This window comes from Cupressus sempervirens, chromosome 11, assembly GCF_028749045.1.
Source record: "Cupressus sempervirens isolate cs-2001-9-10 chromosome 11, ASM2874904v1, whole genome shotgun sequence".
Taxonomy (NCBI): Eukaryota; Viridiplantae; Streptophyta; class Pinopsida; order Cupressales; family Cupressaceae; genus Cupressus; species Cupressus sempervirens.
Window position 1 is genome coordinate 58280098 of NC_143128.1, and position 14796 is coordinate 58294893.

A 14796-nucleotide genomic window follows, 5' to 3' on the forward strand; every position below is an offset into this window, starting at 1 on the left:
TACTTGTTATTCTGAAGGTGTTTTTGGGTGTCCCCTTCCTAACTCTCGTTTTGGGAATGCTTCCCCTTTGTCGTCATGCTCTTGCAAAATAGAATTGGTTCTCGGTAATAACATATTCCAAGATTTAAAATAAAATAAAGTACATCACTTGATCATTCTAAATTTCTATGCTATGCATTCTTCAAATCTCATCTTAATGGTTAACTAACATCCACATGATATGTTAACTAGTAACCCCTATTCCATTTCACATGAATCAAAATATCTCAACAATTTTGTCATTACAGCCAATTTCACAAGAACTGTAATTTCCAACAATATTACTGAACAACTGATTTCACATGAAATTTTCCAATGAATAGAATATTATTTAATGTAGTAAAATTTGGGATATTAGTAATTACATTTGGGAAGATTGTGTAGATGAATTTGAAGTAAGGAAAATGAATTGGATGTGCTTCACTGTGAACAAATTCTGAAATTCCAGTTAGGGTTGGCTTTGAGCGGAATCTAAGATGATCATTTGGATACGACATGTCAAATCTTTCTTGATAAAATTCTGTTGTTATCCCTACCACCCATGGACTAGGATGGTTCATGAAGTTGGAGAGCTACATGAAAGGGATGTGAATATCGTCCAGAGGACAGAAAAATGGACAAGCAAAAAGAGGATAGAAGGAACTGCAACCAAACCCCCAAACAACAATAGCTCTATGGTGACAAGATAGTGAAAATCAAAGTGCATCCCTCTTCCACTACCGGTATTCAAATTTCAGCAATTGTGTACAATCTTAATCAAGTGCCTAATCAAGCACTCAAGGTCAAGATGATGTTGAAGATCCAAATAAAAATGTTGGCTTTAAAGGTTTATGTGGAATTGACTCAAGAGTTATTGAGAAGTGGTCTAAGTTGAAAGACAAATCACTGGACCCAATCAAGGAAATAGTTGAAGGAGGGAATGAAAGCATTCAAATCAGCCTTGATAATGAAGAGCCAATCACTATTATTTCTCCTTTCGATGACTTATCGTCACCTTCTTCACAATTACTGTCCATGATGATTTAAGATACTATTCCAAGTGAAAATGCTCTATCAAAAAATCTTGACTTACCATCCTCTATAGAGCCATAAGGAGCCCTAAGTATCCCACATTTTGATTCCCCTTCTTGGCTGCAAGAAAGTGTGCTCAAGAAAGGAGAATCATTTAGTTGGAAATCCCTGACATCTATATTGGCAATAGATTCCAGAAACTTGTGTGTTAAAGTGGCTGACAAATATCAGAGAACAATGTAAAAGAAGCCAACATTGCTGATTTTTAATTTTCAAGAATACGAGTCGGTCCTTTGTCACATTAAAGTTCTGCTCATAATTTTCAGATATTTGTAGAGCAATTGGTGGGAAAATCATAAAAGCTGAAGCAAACCAAAGACCAGCTAAACCAACTACAAGTTTTGGTAGCATATTTGTGGTAGTCTTGTACATCTACGGATGTGGGAATTCCTTGTTTTCAAGGTCTCGTTGAGAGAGAGGTCATAGACAATATCCGAAAAAATAAGTCACCAGGGAATGGTTAGAGAAGATGAATGTTGATGCCATGGTTTTCATTGAAAAGATGAGAGAAATTTATAAACATGCAACTTTTAAGATAGAGGAGATCAGCAAAGCATTAAAAGATGCAAAAAAGGAAGAATCCACTTGGCAAGGAGTTTTTAAGGACATCTATGAATTAATCAAACTGGATGAAAATGCCTAATTGCTGAGAATATTTTCTCAAAAGTAGAGGGCAATTATTGTAACCTTTCAATAACGAGTATAGAATGGAAACTTGTAATTTACAACAAGATCCTTCTAGAACAATAAATGCTTATAGAAATGTATGAACAAGTGGAGGTGAGCATTCAAAAGCATCCAAGGTATCAAATTTTTATTTACGATATGGTCAAAATGGATGTGTTTGGTGGATGAGCTTTCAAGTGTCGAAGTCGTGTAGAATTTGAGTCACATATCTACCTCGTTGGATACTTGCAAGGGTCATGTATATGGTTATATGAAGAGGCTACATGTTCAAAGGAATCAAATCGACTAGGGAATAAGAATGGTTAATGTGGTTATGCCCAAGAATATGATCATGGTCCAAGCAGTGAAAGCGTTTGGGAATTCCAAATCACTTAATGGAAAAGAGGTTGCTATCCAGAATCTTACGTTAGGGAGCAGCAAAGATGGTTTAGTAAAAAGAAATTCCATAGTAGGTTAATTTTCTCAATTTAGTTGAATAGTCAGTGACATGTTCTATTTGTTTATATTATTTTGTAAAATTGACTTGAGGAAACTCACGTGAGAAACAAATACACTTTATAAAATCAAACTTGAGGAAACTCACTTGAGAAACAAATACACTTTATAAAATCAAGCTTCTAATAAAGCTTATTTAGTTTTCTTTGTGGCATAAATAAAGAAATAGTTACCAAGTTGGTTACCAAGATGGTCTTTAGGTAGTTGTGAGTTGACATATGATAACTTTGATAATGATGTTTGTTTCTTAATGTTATAATTTTGTGAAAACAGAATCATTTAAGAATTCCACTTCATTTAGTGTAGCATTTGATGGTTTAGATGGTATTTTTAGAAATGGCGAAAGCTAAGAATAGTATTTGTAAATCTATTATTCTTTGCACTTTAATTTTCAATATATTTTGATTTTTCTTTTCAAAACCATAAATTCATATCATACAAGGGAGCTTGCCCCTCTTGAAAGCAGAGGAAGATCATTGCTTCTTTACAATCTATTCAACTATTGGAACACTATTGTTACTTCTTTTGGGTGAGGCCGTGTAAATTTCCAAAGTAGCCAATCTGTTTACCAACATACTTCTACCCAACGTTAATGAAATCCTATTGTAAGTGAGGAAATATAGAAACCATTCAATTTTGGTTAGACAAATATATTGGGAACACATACACATATGCATACATGCACACATTTACATACATATACACACATACATACATACATTCATACACACACACATATACATACATGTTTACATGTATATGTGACATGCATATATGTATATATCACATCTGTACATGTGTATATATATATATATATATATATATATATATATATATGTATTTGCCACACACACATATCTATATATATATATATATGTATGCATTTATATGTATATATATGTCTAGCATATACACATGCATTTGTGCTTATATATATATATAGATTTGTCATATATATGTGTATGTGTGTGTGTGTGTGTATACATATATGTATACAAATATACATACATACATGTATATATGTATGTATGTGTGTGTATATATATATATATATATATATACATATGTGTGTGTATGATACATACACATCTAGCACATTATTGATATGGAGATGGAACAAACAACACCAACATATTCATGCTACTATGTGCTATTTGAATCCTAAGTTTTTTTTCCCTTGGTTCATTCAACGGAGTTGCAGAGGTTATGGACGGCATCAAAATATGTATGGTGAAGATGGGACCCCATAAAGACCTTAGAAACAACATACATGAGGAGTAAGGCAGAGGAGGGGATGTTTTCTTAACCTCTATATATACCAAGCACAAAACAAAAATGATATTAAGTATACAACTTCAATAAATTTTTTTTGAAACAAGTAAACTAACTTCCCACTCAAGTCTGCAGGAGTAGGTGCCTTGTAGCCCTTTCCTGCCATCGTACAACCGTTCACAAAATTCTAAATATAGGGACTTGCCATATACATTGAAGGGGATGTTAAAAAACTAAAAAAATGGCTGATTGAATGTCAACTTGCCAATGCACATCACTATTCCATGTAGTACCCTCCAGTGGTGGTTGTGCTCCATGTGTGTATCTATCCACAAAAAAATCATCAAGAGAAGGTTTTTGTAGCCTACTAGAGCCAACGAAAGTGGAAGCTGAGTGGATAGTGGGCCACGAAGAGAGCCAACTATGCCCTCAAGTGTTGCTTCCTCATCAAGGGTGACTGGGATACCTGGTCACAACCCGCATCATTTCATTATGATCATTGTTTTAGCTTAATCCAAACCAGTGTTACAAGCCTTAGACTCGGCTAGCTCAAATCGGGCTTGGACTTGGACTCGACAAGGACTTGTCAATTAAAAACCCATGAAATTCAAAGATTTTAAGGATTGTAAGTTATTTTCATGCACCATTAGCCAATTAACATCAAATACACAATAATTGAGATAAATGGAAGCTACTTTGCATGTATACATAACTTTTCATAGATCACATAAGTATAAGTGCGATTTTTTGAAAGAAATTACTTAAAGTTAAACTGAATAACATAACATAAATATATTGTCACTCTCAAATGTCTATAATATTCATGGAATATGCAATCCATGGAATCAAAAATTCAAAACATATAGCAAAATAAAGGCTCATAGTAGCTTATGTCCTAATACGAGTATGCCTAACATAGGTCATGGAAGGCTCTAGAACCATCCTCTCTCCCTGCATGTGAGATTGAACCTCAGGGACATGCTAATCATGATCATCCTCCTCATCCTCATAATCATTATCATCAGAGTTGAATCCTTCACTCTTAGCTTTAGGGTCCTACACTTTGGTGTCCTCGTGCTGTAGCCTCCTCTATTGTAAACATTGCCTCTGCCTTTGCCTCTCGATCTACCTGATCAACTCACTCCAAGTCTTCATCGTTGAAGACAGGATCATCAACTTCCAGTGTCAATTTGTCTTCAAATAGCCAAGACAGGTTGTGGGAGAAAACACTGCTAAAGGCATGCTGAATCCTGAAATTTGGTTAAGCCTGATTTTTTCTGAAAACCCCCAAAATCTAGAATCTACATTTTAATTCCTATTAAGCTGAAACTTATCTCAAACATCCTGATAGTATTTATACAAATATAACTTAAACAACTTATACTTAAATGTTATATTAGTATAAATTCTCCTGCCCCTGAGCTAAAGAGATTATTATTTTTCATTGGCTGGCAGCAGAGTCTAACCAAAAGGACTCATTGAGTCTGGCGAGTCCATGGAAACTTGCCTAGGACTCGGCCGAGACTGAGGCAAGAGGCCACCAGCCTTGGGAAGGCTGCCTCGCTGAGTCTTTAACACTGATCCAAACTAATAATGGTGAGTAGAAAATAATAAATGAGTCTTAAAAAAGAAACATACCTTGTGATTCGGAAATAAATGCCCTCATGGCCAATTTTGCCCTTTCCTTATTCAACTTTTTCTCTTCTTAGGCACTGAGCAAGGCTACCACATCATACATGCAAAGCACAAATAGGACAAGTAACATGAAAAAAATGATTGAGATACATAGATTGAACAAAAACTTAATCATGGTAACAGCCGCACGACAACAAGAGTGTTGAGAGGAATAAAGAAAAAAAACAAATAGAAATAGACATGACGTTCCTGATATCAGATGCAACATTGAACGTGAAGAAGTGAACATCACATGATAATAAGATCTTCAAGCTTTGTCATAACACAAGAGGAGCATCAAAGTAGAGCCAATGAACAATAGAGACAAGGGGGTTTGCATCATGAGAGGCAACAATCTATCTTGCAGATAGATAATTCAACACATACAGATTGCCTACAAAATACTCATTGCAACCTGCAATAGATACATGAACTAATGAACAATAAATCTCCCTTATTTGCTGTTATCTATTCTAGCTCTGATACCATATTAATGTTTTACCCAAAAATAAAGATAAACAACAATAACCAAAAGAAGAACAAAAAGGCACATAAAGACAACAAATTATCTTGGGAAAACTCTCCAACTTGAGGGGAAAAATCCAGCCACACCAGAAAAAAAATCTCTTTTATTAAAATAATAATTGTTCAGGTACAATGCTTTCAAATGAATACCAATGCTTATACTACAAAGCAATCATATATATATATATATAACCCATATTGAATTGACAGACTCTTCATATCATAACTGAAAGTCTCTTCATTTTCCAAATGTAAGTCTCTTCATATTTCCAAATGCATGTCTCTTCATATAATAAAATGCCAGATATTTAGGGCGAGACACCTAGCCGACCTTGAATGCCACATTGTGCTCACTTGGTTATAAGAAAGATACAAATGAATATGACAAATTATTGTCATAAATCTCTTCTCTAGCAATATCAGAGGTAAAGATCTCTGTCGAAGCTATAATCTTCAACATTGGACACCCTTTTCCACTCCAATCAGCATCATCACTTCATCCAATAAGTTCTATGAGGTGTCATCATTTTTTATTTCATTTGAGTCATTTATTGACTTTGAGAAGTTAGAACACTAGCTATCCTATAATCTTATTGAAACCATGAGGAATTTGTTAATGGTGTGCTTCTTGCCATCTTTCCAAATTTTAAATGGATTGCTGTGGCTTTTCTTTTTCCAAATTTGATTTTGTTCATCTACTAGCTGATTTGTTTTCTTAAACCACATCCTAATGGCCCGGTCAACCCATAAGGGGTCAGTGTCTTGAGTCCTTTACTTGCCACAACGAATGTAGCGACCAGCTACTGCCAATAATGACTACTTGCAATAAGGAATTTGCACACATTAAATGAAATGTTGTTGTAGTATAAGAGATTGGCACATGCCAATTAGGCCTAATTATTAAATTCCTTATTCAGTGGCCCATGCAATACCTTTCGATGAAGGCTTATTGGGGAGTGAGAAAATATGAATGGTGTTAGCTAATGTAATTTTCAAATCTATGGTCTGGTTGCAAAAACAGAGCACCCTATAGCATCCTCTGACCTGTCAATACCTCTGTCTACCTCTTTTTTTCTGCTTCTTTCAGATCATTGAGGCAAGGAGAGCCATTTTCTTGTGCTCAACCTTTTGAGATGATGTAGTCCATGGCACATAATCATAGCAAATAATCCATGCAAGGTTATTATTATGTGATTTATATGTTCTCTCAATGCATCCTATATTACAATGTGATAAGGTGATTATTATATGATGCATTTGCAGATTACCATTCCCAGCAAGGTTCCCTGGTCTCACTGCTAATTTTTCTACTTGTGGATCCCATTTTGTTTTTGGAAAAAAATGAAAAAATAGAATTAAACCCTAGCAAAATGGGAAAAGTAAAAATTCAAACAAAACCCAAGTAGATACTACAAAATATCTAAAAATCAGAAATAAAATAGTAAATAACTAAACTCTAGCTCTAGGAATTTAGAATGAAGACAAAAAAATCTGGAAAATTGTTACGTACTTTTGAATGATGTTGATTCAGAGCTGACATGCTCAGTAATCTTGATCAATCTACACTTCTAAATACCAGCAAACAAATGTGTAATGCTGCAAATGCTCCACTACAAGTGCTAAAAAAAAAAGATTTGAAAATTATGAAAATGACATTTTTTTGGTAGACTATTGTTTCTACACTGGCGGAGTTTTGCAGTCCCACTTATGAATTAATAGCAAGTCTTTGGCCAACTTCTTACAGGCCCTAACAGACCTGTGAGTAGCTGTGAGTCACACAAATAATTGGTAATTTTTTGAACCATGCAGTGAAGCTTTTCATGTAAATTAAAAGGTTTTTCAATTTATCAGTTATCTTTTCCTGCAATTTTCTTGTTTTCTCACTAAAGTAGTAAACATCTTCCTGCATTCTAGCAATGCTGATTCACGTTTTTGTCTCATAGATAATTCAGGCCTTACGGAATTTTTCTTATAAACAACAGGTGTGCATGGCTATAGACTTTCTATCATGTCATGACATGCCCCTTTATTGACTGTTGTAAATAAGTTACCATGCAAAATGTTTAATTCATAACTCATTGAAGTTACTTACCAATTAGGAAGCAATACTTTTTTTTTGCTTTGAATACAATTCATAGTACACATTTTAAGATGAATCTAGACTAAGCTTCAGCCATGATGTATGTTTCTTGTGGTGAATGTTATACAGTAATGGAATATGTTGAGGGAAGGTGGATATGCGAAGGTTCTGGTCCTCCAGGGGGTATTGGAGAAGCTACTGCCAGAAGATATTTTCGTGATGTTGTTTCTGGTCTTACATATCTTCATAGTCATGTAAGTCTCCATATAGATATGCGTTATTCCGTGTATATGTAATATTTTTGAATGATAGGTGTTTGTCCATGTTTACATTCGATCATTTTGGTACTGGAGGAAGTATATCTGTTTTTGTTGTTGTCATATCTTCAAAAGCTTGTGTATACATTACCAATTCAGTTTGTGAATTCAATGAGCTGTCTCAGTACATGCATTCTTTCAAATAGCCTTTTCATTGCTATATATTTTTATATGATCTTTTGGGATTCAATTTAAGGATATCCATCACCATACTACATCCCTTGAGAAGAATAATAATTTAATCTGATATTTCAGACAAATTACTGTCATTGTTGATGTGTTTTGCTCATAGTTATGGGACTCGGACTCGCCTCTAACTCGGAAAGTCAAAATCGGACTCGGCAAGGACTCGGAAAATCGAAAAACCCATGAAATTCAAAGATCTTTAAGGATTTAACGATTTTTTCATGCATCATTTAGTCAATTAACATCAAATACACAATAATTGAGATAAATAGAAGCTACTTAACACTCATACACAATTTTGTATAGATCATATAACAGCGAACTTCTGAAGGAAAAAAACTAAATAACATAAATTAAAGTTGAAGATTTAAGATTTAAGATTCAATCCTTAATAAATTCGTGACATACCACAATATCATTTTCAAAATTAATATAAACTAAAAAAAAACACCTTCCAGAAATCTCTATCTTTTTAAATAAAAAAAAATAAAAAACATAAAAAAAAAAAAAAGAAAAAAAAAAAATAGAAAAAAAAATTAAAATTTGGAGTCCTGGGCTCGAGACTCGGCGAGTCCATGTGGACTCTGCCAGGACTCAGCCGAGTCAGAGTCCAGAGGCCATTGGCCTTGGAAAGGCCGCCTCTGCCTTGGACTCGCAGTCCCGGAACACTGGTTTTGCTTTATGGAGAATTCCTTAATGAGTTGAAGTGAGCTTACACACAGTTGAACCATTGCTCCGATTAGATCAATCAGGAAAGGGCTTGAACCCAACATAGCAAAAGAACATCAAGTCTAAACACAAAACAAAATGAATTCACCAGAAGTAAATTCAACTAGCAAAAGTATAAAACAGTAAAGCAAAAGAACCAGAAATTAAGCAACGAGAGTTTAGAACCCACTAACACAGGAATTTAAACAGGGGAAGATTAATTTCCTTATAATCTTCATTGAGCTCCTTGAGAGTATCCAGAAAGGAAGTCCTTCTGGGAGGATGCATAACTGCATCAGAAGTCCCCTCTTTTGCGACTGAGCAGAAACCTGCAAACTTTCCTCACACTTGCATTGTTTAGCTTTCCTGAATTCCAGTTCTTCCTGCAGAGTTTTAAAGGAATATGTCATTTCTCCATCATCTGGTTGCTGAAACTTATCACATCCGCCACCTTTTTGTTGACCTGTGTTTGATTTGTTTTGACATTCATTAGCAAGGTCACGAAGCATCGCCCGCTTCTCTTCAACCAAGGGAACGCGAGCCTTAAGCTCATGAATTTGATCTTCCATAATTTCCCAATTGTCCAATTTTTGCGCCAGTTCATCAGCCAGCTCCCAAAGACTATCATCTGCCTTGGTGTGGTACTGATCCCCTGCTTTGGCTTCAGCCTCTGAAATAGTGTCGAGCCTTCTAATCTTTTTCCTGGTGGTTGACAGTTGCACAGTAAGCCACTTGGTAATGGCATTCTAGCAGTTGTAAAGGTTGCATAACTTGTCCACTTTATTCACAATCATATCATATTCTGGTAGATCTTCAACAGGAGTGGGATTACGAGAATAGAAAGGGGAAACATTTTCAGGGATCTCGTGGTCATCTGGGTACCTTTGAGGAACAGAAACAAGGGACGGGAGATTGTAGGCCTGGTTGAGAGGTTTGTTTTCTTACTTTGCAGTGATAATTGTTGATTAGATAGTGAGTTTTTGTTTAGCTGATCTTACCTACGTGTGTTTAGCTTTTATGGTCTTACGTCTCATCATCTTGTTAGATGTAGCTTTGCATTTACTGATTTTTTCTTCCTAACAAATAAGGGCACATATATTTCTCTTTGTCAGTCAATTGCATCAATACTTACTATTTATGGGCTTTAAATCACCAGAGAAGCACATTGTTATGGGCATGCATTTTGGAAATTATGCAGGCATCCTTTCACCAACAGAGTCACTTTTGGACACACTGGCCTCATCTAAATTAAACATTATACTAATACCCATCACCAAAGCAGAAGATATGGTGGATGTCCTTGTTATTGGTGCGAGGAAGTTCTAAATGAAAGTTTGACCAGTACGAGAAAAGGAGCAATCACAGGTACAATAAAGCAATCTTTAGTAATGGGAAAAGGAGCAACCGTAGATACAATAAAGCAATCCTTAGCAATGAGAAAAAGGAGCAATCAAAGGTACGATAAATCAATCTTCTGTAACAAAAAAAGGAACAATCAGAGGTACAATAAATCAATCTTTGGTACTGACAAAAAGAGAAATCACAGGCACAATAAAGCAATCTTCAGTAATGCGAAATGGAGCAACAACATCATGCAGAATATAGCAATTTCTATGTGGTCAATTTTGAATTAAGCCTGGAAGAAGAAATCTCAAGATTTGGAAAGCTACTGAAGGTCAGAGAGCTTGGTGATGGGTTCAATTTGGCATTGTTAGCCATCAGTAAAAGAGGTCCAAAGGTCATATTTAGGCTAAGTTGCTGGTTCAGATTCTGGTTTGGATGTGGGTTCGACATTTGGGTTCGAAATTCGATACAATTTTTTTTGGGGGCTGGGTTCGGGTTCGTCCGTACAAGAATTATATATATATATATATATATATGTAAAATTGTGCTGCAGCAAATAAGTTCATTGGATAATAAATCAGATTATATTTAAACCAAAAAAAACCTTTTCAAAACAATAAAAACATAAAAAAAGTCGAACTTGTTTTGTTGTACACCCAAATTCGCTCCAAATTCCTTTGGACTCTTCTGTCAACAACGAAGTTTGCTTGACATTCGCCCAAATTCGTCCAGGGTTCAAAAAAGAGAATCCATAAGGAATTCATCAGACAAATGACGAATTTGATAAGAACTGAAACCTACTCTGAATTAGTTACGAATTGAATGTCGAATTTGCATGCTGAGAGGTGAATTTGGGAACTTAGTGTTTAGGACAAAGCAGAGAGAAAAAAATCATGACACATACAATCATCTTGAACATGTTCAATGCAGATTTAGGCAAGGTTAAAGATGAATGATTTTCCTATTTAACTCCTATGGTAACAATAAATTACTATGACTTGTAACCGAGTAACAATTGAATTTTAGATTCTTAGATGAAAATTAATGAGCATAAACAATCAAATGATCGATGCCTTATTTTATTAATTTATGTTGAATTCTTGAACACTATTGTCATCAGTAGATACATGGGAGTTCAGTTGTAAGTTGTAACAAAGGACCCTGTACATTGTATTGGACATGAAGACTTGCAAAAAAACTCGGGAGACATGAGCTTGGCTTGGAATATTATAAACACAAGTAGCATAGGTGGTCAAAGCAAACAGTTCAATAGAGAGGGCAGGGAAGATCCACATCCATAGTGAAGAAGAAAGGAATGTGAAGAAATTAAAAGTGACTCTTTCAAAAGGCAGTGATGATGAAGAGTTGTGACTCTCTCTAAGCGCAAAAATGATGAAGGTTTGTGACACTTTCAGAGGGTTGTTATCATAGATGGAAAACTCTCGCTTGACAAAAGCTCGCCAAGCCCCCCAAAAATAATTACGAAAATTCGGCTAGTTTTTTAAATAACTCGGATAAAAACTCAGGAACCTAAAAAGCAGCTTAAGTTTAATTCAAAATAATTTTTTTTGCAATATTCAATGAGAAGATGCATCCAATGAGTTAATAAATGAGAACACAAAATTAACAAGCAAAGTTCATATATATATATATATATATATATATATATATATGCAAAGTGGGAACAAAAGTACAATCTCATGCAGAATGCTGACAGTAGAAGCAAAATAGTATATAGTTTCTATAAAACTAGAAGTAAATACATCATTGTAATTATTTTCTACAAAACTAGAAGTAAATACATCATAGGAAATAGTTTCTATAAAACTAGAAGTAAATACATCATAGCAAAATAGTCCAAGAGTGAGTTGGAGCAATTTTAGCCTGCTGGAAAGTAATGCTTGTCTTGGGTGTGAGTAAGTGATTGAGCAAAGTCTATTAGGACTTAGGAATATAGAATTGAAACCAAGTGATTTATGAGAAAATGAGTTAGTCTCATTAGAAAATCCTTGTTTAGCTTCAAGCTGACCTCAAATAGCTAGGACAGGTTGTGCGAGATAACATTGGTGAAGGTATGCTGAATTTTGAAATTTGTCTATGCGTGGAATTTTTTGGAAACCCTCAAAATCTAGAATCTGTATTTTAACTCCTATGAAGTTGAAACCTATCTCAAACATCTGGACAATATTTATACAAATATAACTTAATTGTTATATTTGTATAGATCCTTTTCCCAACTCTAGTAAAAATTAAGGGAGAGGTAAAATCTTGAAATTTGGTTAAGCCTGGAATTTTTTGAAAACTCCCAAAATCTAGAATCCGTATTTTAACTCCTTTGAAGTTGAAACCTATCTCAAACATCTTGACAATATTTATACAAATATTACTTTAATGTTATATTTGTATAAATCCTCTTCCCAACTCCAGTAAAAATTAAGGGAGAGGTAGAAGTAGAGGGTCTAGTCCTAGAGGTTTATAATGGGCATGATTGTGTGTCTTCACTTAGTATGTCTAACTGTGGCTTGTCCTCCATCCTGGATGTAGCCTTGCTAATGACTACTAGCACTAGTGATGACTACTAAGTCAACTCAATGTTATCTTAAGTTACATGATACACCAAATTTCATTCATGAAGTTTGAATTTTGGCAAATCTTTATCCTTTCCGAACTTCATCCAAATTTTGACATTTAATATAGTATTTTTATTTATAATAATATTATTTTATTCTAAAATAATATTGAGTTATTTAGTTTAATTATTTGCATAGTTACACTGCCTTGGGGGATGAGGGGAAGGCAGAATGGGGAGACAAGTTTCTGGGATGGGCGGACATAGGGGGCCTTAATTTGCTGACGGTTGGGGGACGGCGATAGGGGACAGGGGGACGGCGATAGGGGACAGGAGGGGGGTATATATATATATATATATATATATATATATATATATATATATATATATATATATATATATATATATATATATATATATATATATATATATATATATGCATATGGTACTTAAAATGCTCGTTATGAAAATATGTATTGCAATATAAGATATAAAGATGTAAAAGAGTAAATACTTGAAGATTGCATTGAATTGGAAAATCAAACATTAAACATAAATAGTTGAATCTGCAAATAGTCAACATCGGCATGTCCCCCATCCTCAGTGGAGGTGGTGGAATCTACTAGCGTCGTTGGGGATGGGGGGATGGAGTCTCCAAGTCCCCGGTGCCTTGAAGTCTCCGGGACGTGGGGCAAAAAGGGGGGGGGGATGGGTCCCCGTGTTACTATGATTATTTGGCCATGTCAAACTATTTTGACAATTTTGTGGATATTTTATATTTAAAAATAACTAGATTTATATAAGTTAAATTTAATGTCAAATTTTTTCCGAATTTTTACCCTTGCCGAATTTTATCTGAATTTTATGATCGACAAACTTGAACTTGAACCTTGTGACTTATATGTTATCCAATGTGAAACTAATTCCGCCTCCCTCCTTCATAGTCTGCCTCTCCAAAATTGATGTCATCTTCTTCAAAAACCACCACAAATCCACCTCAAATCGATAGAAATCAGTTTTCAAGTGTTTGGAGTACAAGGGTTTGGAAGACTCTCCCTCCCTCCCCCCACCCAGCAAAATACAAGTGAAGAAATGAGAAATGAAATTATTTTGGGCCATTTTTTTTGCCTTTTAAGTGCTGTTATAAAAGTATGACCGAGTTTTTGTTTTTGGCAAAAACTCATCGAGTGCTTGGCCAGTTTTTTATGTTTTTGGTGCCAGCAGAAGTCTTAAAAACTTGCGAGGCCAGAAAACTTTGTTTGTATTACATCTATGTTTGTAATTATTTAATGTTGTGACTGTCACAAAGGGCAGAAATGATGAAGTTCTGTGATGCTCTCAAAAGGTGGCAATTATAAAAGATTGCGACTCTTTCAAAGGGTAGAAATGATGAAGGGTTATGACTTTTAACGCCAAGTGATTTGGGACAGATTTGGAAGAAAGTGAAGATAGAACAATAAATGATAAGATAAGATCTGACAAAATGTGCATAATGACTTAATTGCATAATATGGTTTTAGGCCTCTATGCATAATTGCATTTAAAAGAAATATATACTCTCATGGAAGAAGGGAAAGCATGGAGGCAGTGCAACTCCTCACTATAAAACTTTAAATGCAATATATCCAAAATGATAAATCTTTAAGTTCAAATAATATGAATTCTAACAGAAATCTATGTAAATATATCTCTAGGGAATGTAGAAATTGCACGTACTATCTGAGTTTGAGGTAGAAGTATTAAAATAATTGATAAAGTGAAATATTGAATGACATATAGTAGAAAGATGGGAATAAAAGATAACATTTCAGTGGTTCCGTCATTGGTAC

The 14796-nt window shown here is 34.7% G+C and overlaps 1 protein-coding gene across 1 annotated transcript in view; it reads left to right on the forward strand.

Annotated features, from left to right (window-relative positions):
* Positions 1-14796, forward strand: part of LOC149528232 (serine/threonine-protein kinase GRIK1-like) — a 147245-nt gene that overhangs the window by 89252 nt on the left and 43197 nt on the right. Inside the window, exon 7 of the mRNA XM_089810955.1 lies at positions 7973-8097. Within this exon, the coding sequence (XP_089667081.1) occupies positions 7973-8097 (125 nt within the window). The remainder of the gene's footprint in view (positions 1-7972; positions 8098-14796) is intronic.